The sequence below is a fragment of the Belonocnema kinseyi genome, chromosome 3, assembly GCF_010883055.1.
Source record: "Belonocnema kinseyi isolate 2016_QV_RU_SX_M_011 chromosome 3, B_treatae_v1, whole genome shotgun sequence".
NCBI lineage: Eukaryota > Metazoa > Arthropoda > Insecta > Hymenoptera > Cynipidae > Belonocnema > Belonocnema kinseyi.
In genome coordinates this window covers 97,324,438-97,345,269 of record NC_046659.1, presented here as the reverse complement: position 1 = coordinate 97,345,269, position 20,832 = coordinate 97,324,438, and the positions used below count along the sequence as shown (strand labels likewise).

The 20,832-nt window shown below is 27.1% G+C and overlaps 2 protein-coding genes across 4 annotated transcripts in view; one reads left to right on the top strand and one right to left on the bottom strand.

The window, feature by feature from the left end:
* The first annotated feature begins 104 nt into the window (after positions 1 to 104).
* On the top strand, positions 105 to 8,300 carry LOC117170210 (eukaryotic translation initiation factor 6). Of its 3 annotated transcripts, XM_033356823.1 has the most exons (7): positions 105 to 200; positions 267 to 427; positions 2,392 to 2,477; positions 2,569 to 2,744; positions 2,816 to 2,992; positions 7,745 to 7,926; positions 8,005 to 8,300. In XM_033356823.1, exons 2-7 carry the CDS (start codon positions 321 to 323, stop codon positions 8,012 to 8,014), a joined length of 738 nt encoding a protein of 245 aa, XP_033212714.1. In that variant the 5' UTR covers positions 105 to 200; positions 267 to 320; the 3' UTR covers positions 8,015 to 8,300. The 3 variants fall into 3 exon arrangements, with proteins under 3 accessions (XP_033212714.1, XP_033212713.1, XP_033212715.1); XM_033356822.1 differs by having other exon boundaries at positions 135 to 427; XM_033356824.1 differs by lacking the exons at positions 105 to 200; positions 267 to 427 and adding an exon at positions 553 to 715.
* Positions 8,301 to 9,603: 1,303 nt separating this feature from the next.
* The window catches only part of LOC117169944, a 22,271-nt gene continuing 11,042 nt past the window's right edge, over positions 9,604 to 20,832 (bottom strand). The window contains exons 8-11 of the mRNA XM_033356454.1: positions 18,372 to 18,615; positions 18,148 to 18,290; positions 14,212 to 14,347; positions 9,604 to 10,804 (exon numbers count right to left, since the gene is read on the bottom strand). Of these exons, the coding sequence (XP_033212345.1) occupies positions 10,626 to 10,804; positions 14,212 to 14,347; positions 18,148 to 18,290; positions 18,372 to 18,615 (702 nt within the window). The 3' untranslated portion in view covers positions 9,604 to 10,625. The remainder of the gene's footprint in view (positions 10,805 to 14,211; positions 14,348 to 18,147; positions 18,291 to 18,371; positions 18,616 to 20,832) is intronic.

Below are 20,832 nucleotides of genomic sequence, written 5' to 3'. Positions count from 1 at the left end.
AATTTCAATTGGTGAATACTATTTTTTAGAAGCCTTTTCGACAAATTTGGTTAAACTGTTACACAGAAAAAAGGAAGTTGCTTGATAATCTTGTTCTTCTTCCCTTATCAGAATATTTCTATTCTCTCTCTCTCTCTCTCTTTACCAACCTCTACTACCCCTTTTTACCTCGTGTGATCGTGTGCATTATCACTTTACGGGTGAGAGAAGCGTTTACCTTTATCTTGACAAACTTTAGGGAAATTAATGCAAGTAATTTTTTACAGTTGTTAAAAAATTCTAAATTCAACGCCTTTTCGTCCAATCTTCTTGATTTAATCATGGCGGTTCGAGTACAGTTCGAAAATAATAATGAAGTCGGTGTCTTTTCTAAACTGACGAACTCCTACTGTTTAGTTGCAATAGGAGGTTCTGAGAATTTCTACAGGTAATTGGCTATATATATTCATTATTTAATTGCAAGAACAGAGAAATAGAAATTATAATCAAATTCCACTAATAGCAGGTTGGAAATGATCTGGATGACAGTTGTAGTAGTTGTCACGTGTTCATTCCCAAGCGTCAATGCCTGTGCGCCTTGTTATTTTTGATAATATCTATTATTATAGAGAATTATTACTTATAGTCGATTAAGAGAAACGATTGATAGTTTAAGCAGATTCAAGTCTTTCAAAATTGTGTTGATACATTGTGTAATAATGGAGGAAATTACATGGTAAGAAAACTTGAGAAAGTAAGGTTAGGAAAACTTTAAAGATCTCAAGATTGGCAAAGGAGACATATAGAGTATACTTATTTTGTAAGCATTTGTACTACTATCACCTTAATGAGTTACTTGATTAATTTGCTATTTTAGTATAAAAATGTTTTTTTTTCTTTTCATTTTTAGCATTGTTTCAAGTCATAAGATATATTGCGAAACATACAAGCGGTTTTTTTTATGTCGCGAAGATATATACATAATCTTTTTTTTCCATTCACATACTAGTATTATTTGTTATTATTATGTATTAAAATAACAAGTGGTGTAACCCAATAGTATTTTGAAAATCTCGAAATCCTTGTTGTTGAAAACCTGATTGGTTTTTCATTACATTTATGTATTAAATTAAAAAAAAATTTTATTAAATCTACAAATAATCCCTTTCAATAAGAAAAATCGTATAAAACTTTTTGCGAATTCAGAAACATTTGTGCTCTTTAATACTCTTTACGTTTTTCAGTTGCATTAGCGTTTCTTACTGGAAATTGAAATTTACCGGAAATTGCTTTTTTAAAATAAAAAATCATTAGATTTTAATCCAGTTGTTTGAAACAATAAAATTTACAAGCTTCAACAATTTCGGATTATATCAGCGTTTTTTGTCCGAGATAGACATTTTTATTAAAAAATAATTAGGTTTCAAAGAAGATTCATAGTTTTAAACGAATTCAATTTAAATTGGCTTTTTACATTAAAAATCGGTATTTTTAAACAAACATCATTATAATTTAAATAAGCTTGTGTAATCTATTAACAATTTTGGATTATGTTAGTGTTTTTTATGGGAACAAATTGAAGTTTCAATAGTCGAAATTGAAGAAAATTTTTATTTTTAACGGTAGCAAATCAAATTTTCAATTTTCTACAGTTTAAAATTTAAATTATTGTTGAAAAACGATGAAACTTGAAAATTCTATTTTGAACTGTTAAAAACTTATGAAAAAGGCCAATTTTGTATGGACAACACGTGTGAAATGGGTCGTTTTTAGCAAATAATGTTTTGGCAAATTAATAGTCATCAAATTAACTTTCAGTAGGGAATTTATGGGATTTAATGAAAATATCCCACTTTTACTTATCTTCCTGTAAACAAAAAACATTAGATATAAAAGAAGAGTTTGCATTTTTTTTAATTTTGCGTTACGTTATGTTAGTGTTTTTCGTCGAAAGTTGCTGTTGTTCATAAAAAACATTATATTGTAAAGAATTATTACAATATTTGTACACTAATGAGGTGTGTTATCGTTTTTTACCGGACATTGTTTATTTTGAACAATAATAATTTTACTTCGACTTTACAAATTAAACTTATAGTTTTTAACCACCTTAGGGTATTTCAGTGTTTTTTGTCGGAAATTGGTATTTTTGAACAAAAATACAACAGTTTGATTGTCTATATATTGTACAAAAACATTTTATACTAATTCTAAATTTAGGATACTAATTTTCATCAATTATAAAAAATGAGATTAATATTCATTTTATATTTTAACTTTAAAATTTCGTTAGACAAAAAATCACACGCGTCGTGTGCGTGTTTGTCTTTTAGCAAAGTAAAAATTGCAAGTGTATTATATTTATTACTTGATTCTTAATCAACTTCGTCTTAATAAACATATAAATTTTAGTGTTTTCGAAGCTGAACTTGCCGAGACAGTACCAGTTGTTCACGTTTCAATCGCAGGATGTCGAATCATCGGAAGATTGTGTGTAGGCAAGTCAACTATAAATTTCAGAAACAAAATGATGACATCTATATTAAAACTATAAAAATAATTATTTTTTATTTCAAATATATTTTGTAGGAAACAAAAATGGTCTCCTTGTTCCTAACACAACTACAGACACAGAACTTCAGCACATCCGAAATTCACTACCAGATTCGGTAAAAGTACAGCGAGTAGAGGAAAGACTTTCAGCACTTGGAAACGTGATCGCTTGCAATGATTATGTCGCCTTAGTACATCCTGACCTCGACAGAGTAAGTATACTCAATTTTCTTGTAATTAAATTGATATAAAAAAGGTTTTTATTGAATGATTTACGTTTCAGGAAACTGAAGAAATTTTAGCGGACACTCTAAACGTCGAAGTATTCAGACAGACAGTCGCAAGTAATGTTCTTGTTGGTTCCTATTCCGCTCTATCGAATCAAGGAGGTTTGGTGCATCCAAAAACATCAATTCAGGACCAGGATGAATTGTCTTCGCTTCTCCAAATTCCACTCGTTGTAAGCATTCCATTTTTACTAAACCTTAATTAAATTAAGTAACAACTCATGAGCGGCGGGGTCGAGAAATTTTGTTACAGAAGGGGGAGAGGAGGTCCTCCACTCATGTACATAATTTTGGTACATTCGCAAAAACTTTCTCCTGAAAATTATCTTTTTAATTATAAATTTTTTTATTTGGTTGCAAATTTAACAAATTTCTTAAAAAGACACCCTTTCTAGTTTCTAATTCAACTTTTTTGTTAATAATTCGTCTTTTTGGGTTAAAAATTCAACTCTTTTTGTAGAAAGTTAGCCTTCTGTTAAAAATTCATATTTTGTTGCTGATAATTCAATTGAAATTTTTGGATGAAAATTGGTCTTTTTTACTTAAAAATTCACCATTCTTAATAGAATGTTCATTTTTCTTCTAGAAAATTGTAACTGTCTAAAATTCAACTATTTAACAGAAAATTAACTTATTGTTTACAATTCTTATTTCAATGTTGAAAAATGAACTGGAATCTTGTTTGTATGAAAATTTAACTATTTTTTTAAAGTTTTTTTAAAATTCATCTGTCTTAAAAGAAATGTCATCTTTCTTGCATAAAAATACAAGTGTCCTGTTGAAAATTCAACTCTCTTTTAAAAATTTGTCTTTTTGATTTTAAAATTCAACTGCTTTAGCGGAAATTACATCTTTCTTGTACGAAAATGCAACTGTTTTGGTTAAAAAAAAAAATACTTGGCTTAAAATTCTACTGTTCTGTTTAAAAGTGACCTATTTCGTATAAAATGTACTTTTTGTTTTAAATTTATATTTTCGTGTTGAGAAATGAACTGAAATCTATTCTGGATGAAATTTAAACATTAAAAAAAATGTGTTCCTTTTTATTAAAAATTCATCTGTTTTAGTACAAATTTCATCTTTTTTGGATAAAAATGAAACTATTTGGTAGACATTTTTATCTGAAAAAGTCAACTGAAATCTTTTTTTGGTAAAAATTCATCCGTTATAAGAGAAATTTTGTAGAAAATTCAACAATTTTTTTAAAATTCATCTTTTTTGGTTGAAAATTCGTATTTTTGGATTGAAAATTCATTCTATTTTCACATAAACTTATTTCTTGTTTAAAAATTCATATTTTAAACGTGAAAAGTCTACTGACATATTTTTTAACCGAAAATTCAACTATTTTTTTGAAAAATTATCGTTTGGATTGAAAATTCATCTGCATTAGTAAAAATCTAATTTTTTTCATAAAAATACAACTTTGCAGTTAAAAATTCTTCTTTGCTTGAGTACACAATTATTTTATTTGAAAGATTTGGTTAAATCACTGTTTTGGGAAATAATTTTTTTGTTGAGGATTTATATTTTTAGTTGAAAAATCTCTTTTTTTTGTAAATAAAATCATTTTCTTGGTTTGAAATTTCATTTTTGTAGTTTAAAAGTTTATCAATTTCGTGGAAAATTATTTTTTTCCTGAAAAGTCATACGTTTGGTTTAAAAATTCAATTTTTGTAGAGAAAAGTCATTTTAAAATTCTTTTTTCAAAATAAATTTCATCTTTTTTTAATTGTAAAGTCAACTCTTATGTTCAAAATTAAATGATTGTGTTAAATATTCATGTATTTTGTTGAAACGTCATCTTTTATAGCAGAAAATACATTTTTTTCTTTAAAATAAATTGATAAATTTGAAAATTTGAATGAATGGTCTAGGAAAATGAAAAATTAGTCAAAGAAAAATCAGGGAATTTTAATAATGAAGTTCTCGGACACTCTGTCTAATTCTACTAGCAATAAATAGCAAAAGCTTTCTGGAAACTAAAAGTTACCTAAAGTAAGGGGGGCGGGGGGTAGAAATATTTTTTACGGATCGTTACAGGGGGTTAGGGCAGTCTTAGAGAGGGCCTATAATTTGTTACGTAATTTAAGTACGGCCCCTTAATCCCTCTAATAGTTCCCTTTTTTATTCTTTACTTATAAAAGTCCCCTATGTGAAGAATTTTCTTTAAATATCCTGAACCGTGAAAATGATAAAAGGCCTAAAATCTTTGAATTCTTCGTGAAATCTTTAAAATCTTTTTAAAAAATTTTGAAATCTTTGGCATCTATATTATTTAGAAATATTTCCAATACTCACGTTCACGTAATTTTTTGTTTCTATTTCAAAATGTATTTTTATAGGTTCAAACGTAAATTTAAACTGCAATTACCATCATCATAATAAACAAACTAAATATTTTAGAAAACAAATCATAATTTTAAGAATTTTAATTTCTAATACAGTTTTCTTTGTTTGCTTTTTACTAAAAATAATGATGGCCTACATAACTGTGAAATCTTTAAAATCACTATACATAACCTGAAATAATAATTAGTCATGGATAACGATGGAATCTTTTTAGAATCTTTCAGAATCTTTTCGGAATCTTTTCAAATAACTTGAAATCTTTAAAATCCTTTAAAATTGTTCGAATTCCTCCATATCCCTTGAAGCTGTTGAAATCCCATGAAATGAAATTAAATTTATTCTCAAAAGTTATCTTTTCTTTAAAATAAGTGGAAATCATTTGAAAATTCTAGTATATAAATTAAATTTAAATTATTCTCTAAATATCTCTAAAAAGAGCTATAAATTACGCATGTGAAGTGCGCTTTCGTGTAACTAGATTTTTATTTTCTAATATGAAAGACATAAAGTATTTTAAAATCCATTACAAGAAATTTTTGAATTTAAGTAATTGCAGCTTTTGTTAAAACGAAATCTCTTGACATTCTTTGGAATCTTTTAGCGTAACATAAAAGTTTTTATTTAATTGACCTTGAGGATCAGTTGATGAAATGATCGAAGAATTTGAAGTATTTTAAGGTATATTTTTTAATTTCCTTGTCATTTTCAAGAATTTTAAACATTTTCAAGGCATTTCAAAATATTTTAAAGGATTTGAAATATTTTTTAGCAATTCATTTGAAATTCGCCCGAATTCTTATTAATTTATTCTGAATTCTTTTTAATTCTTTCGAATTCTTCTAAATTGACACTATTTTACTTAATTCAATGAATTTATCAAAACTTTTTGTTTCATTTATCTTGAAGCCTTTTAAACTCGCCTTAAATTCATAGGAATTTCATCAAATTCTTTTAAATTCTCTTGAATTTTTCTGCACTCATTTTAAACTTACTAAATTTAATAAATTTTTCATATTTTTGAATTGTTTTTAATTTTTTTTAAATTCAATTTGATTTTTTATGAATTTCATCCAGTTTTTCTAATTTCCTTTTAATTCCTTCAAATCCATTTAAATTTTATTTCTTGATTTTAAAAATTGTTTTCAATTCATTAGAATTCTTTTGAATTTCACGTGAATTGTTTTGTTGCCTTTAGTCATTTATTTGGTTAGAAATTAGTAGGGGTTTAAAGGTTTGCAGATATTTGAATTCTTTGGAATGCTATTGCATTTTTTTAATTTACTTATATTCCTTTAAATTCACTCAATACTATTGAATTCAATGTTTTTTTCAAAACATTTTAAAAGTTTTTATATATTTGGTCCCAAATTCTTTTAACCTCGCCTTGAATTCTTAGGCATTTTAACCAATTCTTTTGAATTCCCTAGAATTTTTCAAGCTCGTTTCAAACGTACTGAATTCATTGAAGTTTTTTCATATGTTTACATTTTTTTCAATTTAGTTGATTTTTTATAATTTAAATCCTTTAAATTCACTCAATGCTATTGAATTCAATGTTTTTTTCAAAACATTTTAAAAGTTTTTATATATTTGGTCCCAAATTCTTTTAACCTCGCCTTGAATTCTTAGGCATTTTAACCAATTCTTTTGAATTCCCTAGAATTTTTCAAGCTCGTTTCAAACGTACTGAATTCATTGAAGTTTTTTCATATGTTTACATTTTTTTCAATTTAGTTGATTTTTTATAATTTAAATCGAATTCTTCTCCTTCCCCTTAAATTCTGTTGAACTCATTTCAATTTTACCGAAATTGTTGCAAAAAAATGTATTTTAAAATTTTTTACAATTCATTTTAATTCTTTTGGATTTATCTTCAATTGTTTTGAAGTCTTATGAATTCAACCTGAATTTTTTAACCTTTGAGCTCGAAAAAAAATCTATGAGCTTGACAAAAAGTACCCTTTGGTCCCTATCATTTATCCCATAGGGAGTGCGAGGCCTGCATATTTAAACAAATCTCTGAGGGCGGTGTCCTATGATTACAGAATGGCGTTGCGTTTTTCGTAATGCGTCCAATGACTAGACATTTGAGCCAATTAAAGTATTTATCTTGATTACTAGGATAATATCATTATCTGAAATATTTATTTTTTTAACGCATTATATTGTTTACGTATCTGGAGATCTTAACCGTTTCCATAAATATTGTTAATGACATATTGTTAAATCTATAAAGTTTCATTAAAAAATAAAGTATAAAACATCTTCAATTTGGACAAACAGACCGTCGTACTTTATTAGTTAAATTCAAAACTATTTAATTTGTATAGATTCAACAAAAAAATATTTCAGCTTTAAAGTTTTTTTAAATCCTGAATAGTTTAATTTAAAATTAATAAAATTTAAAAGCAAAGGTGTAATTTATGTACTTTCGGGAAACCCATAAAAGTTTCCCACTTTTCCTAAAATATTATTTAGGATCACTTTAAAGCCTGCTGAAAAGTACGTTTTCAGGATTTGGTTTTCCGTTTTCCTTTAATTCAGATTCAGAACTTTAATTTATTTATTTTCAGGCTGGTACTGTGAACAGAGGTAGTGAAGTTATTGCGGCAGGAATGGTGGTAAACGATTGGGTTTCATTCTGTGGAATGGACACGACCTCGACGGAAATCTCAGTTATCGAAAGTGTCTTTAAACTTAACGATGCTCAACCAGCTGCAATCACCTCCACCATGCGTGCTTCTCTCATTGAAAGGTATACAAAAATCCCAATCGAATTTTATCAATTTCTTTTTACAAAACTTTCTTTTAAATCATTTTTTTTTCTTTTCAGTATGTCGTGAAAGGAACATTCAACACGAAACTACATCTACCGACATGATTGTACATAAATGCTCGCACAAATGTACACAGTTATGCAAGGCGATGATACTTGTAATATTGTAATTGAATCTATAATATTCTGTGACATTTTCAATATAATCTAATGAGAAACTTGTGAAATTTCTAAAATTTGTCTTCTTCCGGGCTTCCCGCCTTTCCATTTTTGACTTATCTTTTGCGACAGGAATGTAAATTCTGTACATTTTTTGCATTGCAATAAAATTGCAATATTCATTCTTTACGAAATCTCCTTGGTACTTTATTTACGCAAATCTATGTCTAATTTTATAGGAAAATCAGGGTGGCCGTTTTAATCGAGGTGGAAAAATTCCCGGGGGTTTCCCGGTTCGCAAACATTTTTCTAGGTTATTGAAATTTAAAAATTCAAACTTTTATAGCTGATTTTTTCCATCTGAAGTAATCTAAACTGAACTTCAAATTAAAACACTCAAAGTGGAACTCTTGTAAATTTTTGAAACTTTTAAAATTGAAGCTTAACCAACTTTTAATTCAGAAGTATTGTATTTAAACTCTCAATAAATGAAACTTATAAATTGGGAAGATTTTAATCATTTTAAATTGAATACCGTTAAACTGCCAAATTTCAAATATTAAACTTTTCCAAATCAATCAGATTAAACAAAGAGTTTTTAATGAACACTTTTTAAATCAGAAGTTTAATTTATTATAATTTTAAGTTGTTGTAAATTAATCATTTTTAAATTGTTATTTATGCATCGAAATTCAACGCTCACTTAAAAAGTAAGAATAAAACAATTGAAATGATAATGTTTAAGGTTTAAATTAAAACTCTGAAATTTTAGCGATTCAAGGCAAACAATTCAATTTCAAATTGTACTGTTTTCAATATTTGATTTATAATTGTTCATATTAAATGAATTCAAATATTTCTAAATATTATTAAGAAAATGTTCTGTTCCTCAGTTACAAAATTCCAAATGGAATGGTTTTAAAATAGAATATTTTAGACTGAAACAATTATTAAATAGGATTTGAAATTGAATAAAAGCGTTCAATTATAAATTTATTAATTTGGAGTTATTTAAAAATGTTTAACGTTAAAATCTGTAAATTTAGTTTTTAACAGATTCAGAATTCTCTTGTAAAATCAATTATTGTTTAATATTGTTTATTGTTTAATTTTCTAACAAAATGTATCATTTTAAACGCTTTTAGTTTTTAATTTTTCAACAATGAGATGATCAGAGCTGGCATCTTTTTAAAATGCCAAATTCCCCTTTTGAGAGTTTGCAAAATTTAAAAATTGAAGAAAATTAAAAATAGAATTTTCAACTGTTAAAAATTCAAATGTTCTTCAACAGTGACAAATTTAACTGTTGAAAATTCAATTCAATTTTGAACTGCACATTTTACCATTTAAAATTCAATTTTTAACAGTTGAAAATTAAAGAAAAACGCGAGTTTTGTATTAAAAACAAGAATTAAAAATAATATATATTCAGAAAGTAGATTTTTTCGTAAACAGGTAGTCGTAATTAAATTATAACAATGAATCAAAGACGAGGGATTATCCAATATAATCATTTCGTTATATTTCATACAGAATGCTATCAAATATCTGTATACAATATACAAACTACGGTTTAACCTAGAGTACTGCAAGGCACAACAATCTAACAAGAATTGAGAGGCAGCAGTTCAAACTGCTCTACTGAATCGAAAAAAGTCAAATTTTTATCGTGATCAAACTTTAGTCATAATTCAACATTAATCGAAATTCAACGAACTTAACATACGATTTAATCTCACTAACATTTTGGCAGTGGCTTTAATCAAGCTTTCATTAAGATCCAAATAAGAGCTAACTTTTTATTTTCAATTTGTAAACCATTTCTGGATCTCTTATTAGTTATAAAACAAGGTGAAGCCCAAAATTAGGTGTTGAGCTAGCTTTTTTGCGTTAGATTAGACATGCTGGCGGTATTCTGTTTCTCTGTACATTAGTGTGTCTCGTCAGGGATCAACTATTTGTACAGTAAGTTCTAGTGTATGTACAGTATTTGACACGTCTATCATATAGTATATTATCGCATATTATAAACTAAACAAGTTTGCCTTGGAGCTTCAGTAACGAGTGCAAGATTTCCGGAAGTATTGTCGGAGCTTGTAACAGAATCCATTTGCTGGGTGTAAATGATACTTAACTTTGTTAACACATTGATATTTCTTTCCAACCTAAAAATAATTATTTTCGACTTACGTCTCTTTGTACTCATATTCGGAAATATGACGGTTTGTTTGGCTTATTTACAGTGCTTGAAAATCAGATGTGACTCTTGGCATTTCAGGGTTTCTTTTTACAGAACTTAGGTATGAAACAATTGTTTGCTATTGTACTGTAGTTTTGTGCGAAATTCTATTTCCGGTGGCTGAAGCAAAATGGAATTGTTTATGTGGTTCGCAGTTTTGAATAATTTGTTCGGAAATCAAAACGAAGTACAATTGAGCTCTCTGCATTTATCACTAATTCGGGCTAGTCTAGTAATTCGTAGGGTTGAAGCTTTAAGAAAGACACTTCAGTTGAAGAGACTAGAGTAATGGTAATTGTTCAGAAAGCGAGAGTTCGTCTGCTGCTTCGGAGTCTGAGCGAATAACCAAAGTTATACCAGCTTGGTAAGAAGCGGGAATGCGAACATGTGATGCTCCAGTTGTTACTGCGGATTGATTCCTTTCGCCCATTGTTTCCCTTATCATATTCACAACTTGGCCTGATTCAAAACATCACATTTTAGTAACCTAATTTAATCAATAATGAAATCATCCCAAGCATCACAGTGCAAAAGGAACTCAAAAAAGGGGGAAATATGGTGATTTTCTCACGAAAAAGGGGAAAGATTAAACATTTGTTTTTACATGTAAGAAAGGAACAATCTTTAAAAAAAATGTTATATTTTTAAAAATGGGATATTCTAAGGACGTAGGAAATCCATTCACAGGGATATAAAAAAGTCAGAGAAAAAATAAAATTAGTTAAATACACAATTTTGATATGATCAGTAGAGCGAAGTAACAATGCTTGAATTAATCGAATCATTTGAGCTGAAAGACAAGAATTTGTGGGTCGACATCCAAAACAAGTAAGGAAAAAAATTTGAAATCGGTTAAAATCTTCCTTTATAATTTTTAAATTTCCCATCAAAAATGTTTGCATTTCAAATAAAAATGTCTGCCTTATTTAGAATTGGTTGAAAATGTACAAAAACATGTTTTTCGGATTTATTCTTGTTTTGTGGTGTTTATAACGTTCCAACATAGTAAAAAAATGGAATCCCAAGAATCCTAAATCACGACAAAAGTATTTTTCCGAAAAAGCAAAGTGGTAATATACTCAGGGTGGCCGTTTTAATCGAAGTGAAAAATTCCCGGTTCTCAAACATTTTTCACGGCCAATGAAATTTAAAAAATCAAACTATATTGTAAACATTTTTACAAATAAAGTAATAAATAAATTAAATCATTTAAAGTGGAACACTTAAATTTCAAACTTTAAAAATTGAAGTTTAAAATTTTTTCAATTCAAAAATTGTGTATTCAAAAGCTCAAAAATGTACACGTAACAAATGGAAGGTTGTAACACTTTTCAATTATACAATGTTAAATGAAATGCAAATAAACTGCAAAATTTAGAACTTTTATAAATTATAGAGCTCAAAGATTCAGATCAAGTTCCAAAAATATGAATCCACATTAACATTTTCAATAGTCTAAATTAAAGAATCAAGAAATGAACTTTAAAAATGTTCAAAATTATATTATGTTAATTAATTTTAAGCTAGACACATTAAAAATTAAAAAATATTTTTTTTAACTTAATAGTTTTCAAATGAGAAGTTAAATTATTTTTATTTTAAATAGTCTAGGCATCCTTCAAAATTTTAAAATGTTATTTCAAAATTTTGAAAAATCTAGAAGTGGTTTAAAATTTTGCCAAATTCAAAATCATTTTTGAATTTTTTTTCGGGACTTTTAAATATATTTCAAAATGAATTGAATTTTTTCCAGAACTTTTAGAAAATCCTACAAATTAAAAAAATAATAAATTTGAATGTATAAATAACAATAGATCATTTATTATTTGTAAAAATATTAGAGTCATTTTAAGAGATATTTAGAAGTTTTAAAAAGATTTGAATTAAATTTAGAACTTGAAATAATTTCAAATACTTACAGTCGAAATTAAAATAAAATGTAGATTTTTGCAGATTTCAAACAAAAAATTTAGAAATTTTTTAAGAATTGTGAAACTTCAAAAGAGTAAAAATTTTTCTTAAAATTCTTAGGAAAATTGAAAATGATTTTTCACTTTGAAAAATTATGGAAGATTTTAAGGATTTTTTTTTAATTTGCAGGATTTTCAAAAATTGTACCAAATTTCGATTAATTTCAAAATATATTTAAAAGTTCTGAAAAACATGTTAACACACTTCGTTTAAATTACTTGAAATAATTTCAAGTTTTTATTTAATTTTGAATCTTTTCAAAACGTCGAAATATCTCTTAAAATTACTCAAATTTTTTCTACAAATAATAAGTGTTCAATTGTTATTTATGCGTCAAAATTTAACAATTTCACTTATAAACTAAACAGTTTTTAAATATAACAATTAAAATGGTAACGCTAAAAGTTTAAAAGTTCTTCGAAAATGTAAATATTCAAAGCTTTCTATGTAAAACAATTCAGTTTCAAATTGTTTTCTCTTAAATATTTTGTTTCAATTTACTCGTCTTAAATGAACAGTGAAATATTGCTAAATATTGAGTACTTATTCTTTTTCTACATTAAGAAATTTCAAATTAAATGGGATAAAAATTAAATAATTTAGACTCACAATATTTTCAATTTAATAAAAACCTTTAATTATGACTATATTATGGATTCATTTTTAAGTTGAAAATGGTAAAACGCACGTTTACATTTTTTAATGGAAAAAAATTAGTAGAAATAATATATTAATAAATTTATGTATTAAATTCAATTAAAAAAATAATATAAAGGAAGACCTGAAACTCTGAATTAAAAATATATTATTGATAAATCATGAAAATTCTTATTTAAAAATTAAATTATCAGAATAAATGATATATTAATTTCAATTCTTATTAAAACTTTCGGATTGAAATATTTACAATCTGAAAATTCTCAAATTTTGAACGGATCTAGAGGTTTTTATCAAAAATTTTCAACTTCAAATGCTTTTAATTCTGAATTGTTTAAATCTTTAAAACTGCACTTTAATTATTTAAAAAACTGTTAAAATCTTCTTTCTTAAAAACTTCTAATTTTGTATGCCTTTAAAACTGCATTTAAAATTTTTTTTTAATTAAAATATATGATTTTAAAAATTAAGCATTCTAAACTAAATGATATAATAATTTATAAAAATGACAATTTAACCAATTATGTAAAAAACACGGTTGAAATCAAAGTTGGACAAAATTTTTATTCTACAAATTTTGTAAAATTCCCGGTCAAAAAATAAATTCACTGTCATTTTTCGGGTTTCCCCAGTCACAAAAAATTCTCAGTCATTTCCTGGTTTTCCAGGTTTCCGAGTCCAGCGGCCTCTCTGTATATTTCTTTGGTTCGAACTGATTAAATTTCAGGTTCGACAGATTCAATTTTTTCAAATGTGTGCATATGACTCAATCCCAAAAACTTGTTTTTGCACATTTTCAACAAAATTGTTATTGCGCAAATAATTTATTTTTAAATTTTGTACTTGTTTAGTAATTTTCACTTTTGCCAAATGCCAACCGATAAGTTTTTTCCCCCCTCAACTCAAACGGTTTGATTTGTTTTAGCATTTTCACTCCGTCCTAGTCTTCAGTGCTCTTAAATTAAAAATGGCTGAATTTAGAACATTTAACATGACAGTTGACGAACTTTAAATATTCCATTTTTTAATTAGGTATTTAACTTGGTACATTTTAACTAAAAAGTAATACACTAATTTCAGAGAATTTTTCGGACAATACAAATATGGTATATTTAAAGAAAAAAGGAGGAGTTTTTTGAGAATAGGGGAAAAGGAGAATCTCAAGTAAAAAGGGAAAACTAAGAAAAAAAGAGGAAAGACTGTGCACCCTGCAATCGAGTCAAGATGTTTTCTCTTACCAAGAACGTTGAGTTTTCTCCACCTATGGTCGAAGGACATGAGCGGTGTCAAATCTGTGGATGGATTCCAATGCGACAAAATATCTGTGCGACGAATTAATAAAACACTGGGACTGGCAAGCTGATGCCACAAAACCTGAAAGTTCGCATTTTAGGAATTTCAGATTAATAGCTTTTTTTATTATTATTACAGGGTTCCGATCGTACGACTTTCTCAACTTTTTTTTAAAAATGCAACTGATCGACTTTTTCTATTTTTCAGAAGTTTGCTATACTTAGTTTCAATTTTAATCACAATAAACAATTTTTAATTAAAATCCAAACCCATAAAAGTTTATAACATTTTAATTGAGAACATTAAAAATTGAATAACTTCTCATTAAAGTTTTATACTTATAAAATGTTTAATTAATAGCGTTTGGAATTGAACTACTTCTAATTTCGTGAATGATGATTCAAAGTTTTAGTTTTTTCAAATTGCAAGCCTTACCAGCTGGGTATTTTCTAGTCGAAAACGTTTAGAATTCGTTAATTTCAAATTCAATTAGTCTTCACATCATTTGCGCCCCCCCCCCCCCTTAAAAAAATCTATTGTTCCCTATTTTAAAAAAACTTCCCCCCTTTAAAATTTTTTCGCTTAAATGCGAACTAAATTAATAGAACCCAATATGAAAATCCAAATATTTTTTATTAAAAGTTTATTCTCTTTAATTAAAAAATCGACTACTTGGTTAAAAATTTGATTATTTTGGTGAAAATTTGTTTCTTTTGATTGAAAGTAAAAACTATTTCTTTCTGTTTGCAACTGTTTGCTTCAAAATTAATTTTTTGTTTAATTAAAATATTTTATTGGAAATTCATCTTCCTTCGTTGAAAATGATCTTTTTCGTTGAAAATTCAACTTTCTTTTAAAAAGTTTGTCTTTTAGACTTGAAAATTTAACTATTTGGTTGAAGTTAAATTTTTTTGTTTCAAAATTCATCTTTGTAGGTTGAAAATTCAACTATTTAACTAAAACTTCATTTACTTTGTTGAAAGTTAGTCTCATTTGCTTGAAAATTTCAGTCAGTCAGTGTCTGATACTGTACGTGCCATTATCTTTAAAAATGTAATGCAACTTTCTGCGGACCTTTTTCGAAATTTTATGCGAATAATTTGCCTTTTTTAAGAACTTTGCTGTCGATCTGATCTCTGTTCTTAGCATTATTGTTCTGTAACGTTACTAGATAAACTTAAAATTCAGTTCTATTTCTTACATCGAACACGAAAAAATTCACAAATCAAAATTAGATTTACGACTACCTGATTTCCGGCTGATTCGATACAAACATGCCAGTACATAAAAAAATAAGGAGAATTGAACACTGCACTTCGTGTCAATCGGCCGCGAGATTCTTCTCTTTAAAAACAAATATTTAGTGCAAGTTTTCTTTTTTACATTTTCTATCCCACATTTCAAAATTAGAAAGTAGACTATTTTCTAATGTTTTAATTTTTTAATTATTCAATCTGCATTAAAATATAGAAATCTATTATACGGAGTTTCTACACAGGAAGTACACCTTTTTAATTTTTTTAATTTTTGTACTGCTATTGATGGTTTCTTTTTGGAATTATAAACTTCAGCGAAGTTAATAGAAAATGGAGAAATATTAAATTAAATAATGACAAAAAATATTAAAGAACTGTATTGGATTATTAAAAAACTGATATTGGCTGCGTCATAAAAAAAATGATTGAATGAAAAATTCATGGGATTTTTCTCATCAGATTTTTTAGAATAATAAAAAAAGTATGTTTTGATTTCAAAAATAAAAAGATAAAACGAAGAGAACTTTGACGAAACTACTAATCAATCTAGGAAATCTATCTTAAATTTGGTCATAAAAGATTGCATAGAGATCACATGGAGATGATCACAAATCTATTGATTAAAAAAAGAATCTCTCGAGATATAACATAATTTAGGATAGAGTTCTATTTTCGATAAATCGATCTTCGTTTTCTATAATAAAGTAATAATGTGCAAATTAATTTTCGCCAAAGAATGGATAATTAAATTAAATAACTTTATATTAATCTTTATGTTTTCTTTATTTTCAGATAGCATGTGAATTCTAAATACGTTTCTACTGCTCATACCGGTAATTTTCCTATAAATAATTCCTGATAAGGAAATCTAAATAATTGGCTTCGAAAAATGTTGAATCTATACTTTTTATCCCTCCATTTTCTTTTAGTATATATTTCTCTCTAAATGAGCCGCAAAAGAGATATTTGACAATCTAATTCTGATTTGTGAACTTTTTTCTATTCTGATATTGGTACATAAAATGGTTCATAAGAAAGTAGATTTTTTTCGATCCTAACATGAAATGCAAATTTAAAAATTCATTATAAATCAATTGAACGATTTTGGACAATTTAATTTAAAAAAGGAGTTAAACTTTATAATTTCTAATTCGAAGCGCTAAAAATTAAAAAAAGAATGTTTAATCGAAGAATCACGAAATTAAATGATTTCAGATTAAAATTTAGAAAAGTAGAAAATTGTCAAAACGTTAAAAATCGAATAAATTATGGTTCAGTTTTTGGAAGTTAGGTCATTTAAAATTCAGAGGAATTGAAATTGTATTTTTAAGAACTAAAAGCATTCAAAATTAAACAATTGATTGAATTTGAATATATTGAATTTGACAATTTAATGTTGAAAACTAAATTGAATCTTTCAAAGTCAAGGCTTCTAAAATTCTAAATTTTTAAAATTATTATTACGTAAAAAAATTATGATTTAACATTAGACCTGATTAGAAAAAATTTTCTAAAATCAAAAAATTGAATTGAATTATTTAAAAAAAACTTTCGAAATAAATAGTAATTTTAAATGTGAAACATGATTAAAAATGGAAAAATTTTCTACTCCGAAACGTTGAAACTGAAACGAATGCGAACGAAATTTTAAAAAATGAAAATGATAATTGAAAATTAATAATTTTTAAATTGCTAATTATACTTTGCAAAATTGAAACCTAAGAAAGGGTAAAATTAAAAATTTAACGTTCAAAATGAAAGTTTAGAACTATACAATTATAACCATTTACAATTACCGAAATTATTCGTTTACTGATGTATCAGGTTTAAATAGTTTAATTTTTATCTTTTTTTTAAACTCAATTTCAAATTTACTCGTTTCAAATCTTTCTTTCGAATTATTATTCATTCTTTGCAATTTTCCAATCATATATATTTCAATTTGAAATTATTTATTTGTTTAATCTTCAACTAAAAATAAGAAAATTTTAGGATAGTAAATTAAACAATTCAAATGAAATTAAACAATACAAAATAATATTGTTGTAATGTCATTTTATCTTTTGAAATTGTACAATTTTTTAGCTTTTAAATTCGAAATTGCTTTATATTTACACCTAAAATTATTAAATTGAAAATTGATTTCCAAGTCTTTTAATATGCAATTTTAAGCTTTACAGTTTGAAATTGCTTTATATTTATCTCTAAAATGATTAAATCCAACACTTAGAATAGCGCATTCAAGACTATAATTTTAAATTAAAATTATAGACATTTTAAAGACGATAAATGTACATTCAAAACAAGACTGGATAGATTTTGTTCCTAAAAAATGTGACTTCTGTGAAAAAAAATCACCGTCATTTTCATCTTTAAAAATTTTAGAATTTTGAATATTGTGAGAAAGATTGTGAACCTTTCACGTTTAATTATTCTAAACCCTTAGAAAATTATATATGCTTTCTACTTGGAATAATATTCTAAGCGTAATATTTCTCTCCCGGCTTTCAAAGTTTTAAAAAATTTCACTAAGATGCCAATCATTCCATAAGATTTGATGTTTTCTATAAAATCGAAACCAGTAATGAAATATTCGATTTAAGAAGACTGAAATTGTTGACAAACCTGTTCTGGAAAACACTGCAAAGGATTCGTCATGTAAATTCCTGCTGGGCCTACACCAAATATCATTTGATGATGCCAAGCATCCGGAATATTACAGCCTTCTCCGCAATGTTGGAGATTTAACGTTGCTATAGGAACTGCACCTGCAATTGTAAAGTTTTCACTTGTTACATTTGTTTTCTAATAATGCAATGATCCGTATTTATAAAAAAGAAGGATCTTACCTCTGGTAATCCAGTAGTGAAGCCAGTGTGATAACGAAACCTTCCTCTCGGGATAAAAGGCAAAAAACTTTGTTACCGCCGCACCATTCGTTGCTAAATGTATGCCTCTTTCAATATCCCTGTGAGTTGCCCCGGCTAAGGATCGGCTTTTTAAATATCTCGGTAACGCCGCACCAGGTTCTCTTACCCTGGTAGCAACTCCTTTTACTAAGACCTCGAGAGAGAAAGGCACATCGAGGGCCATCTGGAAAATTCACAAGTTATAAATTGTAATCTTAACCGTATAAAATTACAAAAAAAGTTGAAAAATGGTTACAAGACAATGGAAAAATAGCAGCAATTTTGAAAACCTGAATTTAGAAATTTCATTAATTTTAGGTCGAGTTTACAGATTTTTAAAAAATTTTTTTAATTTTTTCAACAACTGAAATTCTTGCAAATTCGAAAAACTTTTTGTTCCATTATTTCACTTAAACTTAATTCCATTCCAAACTCAAGCCTATTTTAGGATGGTCGTTTTATTTTTAAAAAATTCCGGTTTTTTCCAGGTTCGCAAACATTTTTCACGGTCATGGAATTAGAAAATTTGAACATCAAAGATAACAAAAATTTCATTTGGAGTAATAAAAACTGATTTGCAAATTAAAGCACTCAAAGTGAAACTCTTGCATTTCAAACTTTTAAAATCGAGGTTTAAAGTTTTTCAATTAAAATTTTTTTAATTAAAATTCTGAATAATTTACACGTATAAAATTACTAACACTATCCTTACGATTCCTATAGGAATCTTGAGGAAATTTTTTTATTCTTCTAAAGTCTTTCACAATTCTTAAAAAGCTCCTAAATTTTTATTCGAAATCTGCAAACACAACCTCAACTAATAATTCTACTAAATCACTTTTCGTTTCCTTGCAAAGATCGTTTCATACGTTTTAGCCATCGTTTAAGCTGTTTAACACTGTGCTCTTCCACCGATTTGTGCACTAATTTTGCTTCTGGAACATCATCTTCCGTGATTTTTGCCGAATTTTAAACATTTTTTTGAAGACGACAGATGTCAACAAATGTAAATAATGGGCTTGCTCGCCACACTTTTCGCAGTGTTTTTATAATTATACTTTGCCTTTAAACTCTGATTTATTTACACATTTATTTTTCGTTGTTATTTTTATTTACAATATTTTCCATACATTTCGACACAAAACTGTTCGAAAAATACGGAAATGATGTAAAAATCTGGCACGTGAGCACTGTCGACGTCTAGAATAAAAAGGTATATAGCCGGATATTGTCGGAATAATAGGTTTTCATTTATCATTTATGCATCAAAATTCAAAAATTTTAATTTAGAAACTACATTTTTTGAATAGAACAATTAAAATTTACGTTTAAAATTGATTTTTTTGTATACTTTTGAATATTTGATTTATAATTTCTGATTTAAAATTAATAGTCAGATATTTCCAAATATTAGGTAATAGCTCTTTTTTATTTAAAAAATTTCAAATTGAATAGGTTAAAGGTGAAATATTTTATACATTTTCATTTGCTTAAGGGTCTAGTATACAAATAAAGACCATTTTTCAACAATTATTTTTTGGTAGTAGACTTTATTACATAAAAGTGTGTTTCTCAGCATATTATAGTACATATTTTCAAATGTAAAAAAATTTTTTTAAATCTTTTTTCATGACTTCCCGCGGAGATACGCCAGCCCGAAAAAAATCGATTTTCATTCGGCGGCCACGATAACTCCACTTTGGCTTATCCGAAACACAAAATCCAAAAAGATTCTTAAAAAGCACATGCGTGGGTATCGGATGAACCTCAATTATTAAAAAATATTAAAAAAAGAATTAATGGTAGAAGTTTTTATGTTTTGACCGTTTTTTGCAACGTAAATTGTTTTAAAAAGTTGTTAAATGTTAATGAAAAATTATGATCGAAGGTCATACGATAGCAATACACCTTATCAACATTTCCTCCAAGTTTGAGACAAATCGGCCCAGTAGATCGGCCGGAATCGTGGCCGCCAGCTTAAAAAACACTGTTTCGAGAAAAACGCGTTCAAAATTTAACCCTTCCCCTTCGAAGCACAGCGTATCATATATGATACACAGAATAAATGTAGTTATGGGCAGTTTATGGGGACTAGAACAGTGAAACTCGGTAATCTTGGGTTTTCGGGGACGCTGAAAACGAAACCGGCGTAAAAATTGCAAAATTCAATATGGTGGATGCAATATGGCGGACGAAATATATGAAAATTGATCCGATATGCTACATGTTTGCTACTCGGGGGTTTTCAGGGTCGCTGAAAACGAATAGAACCTCAGAATTGAAAAATTCAAAATGGCTAATTCAATATGGCGGACGAAATATATGAAAATTGATCCGATTTGCTTGATGTTTGCTATTCAGGGGTTTTCAGGGTCGCTGAAAACGGATCCAAATGACTAAA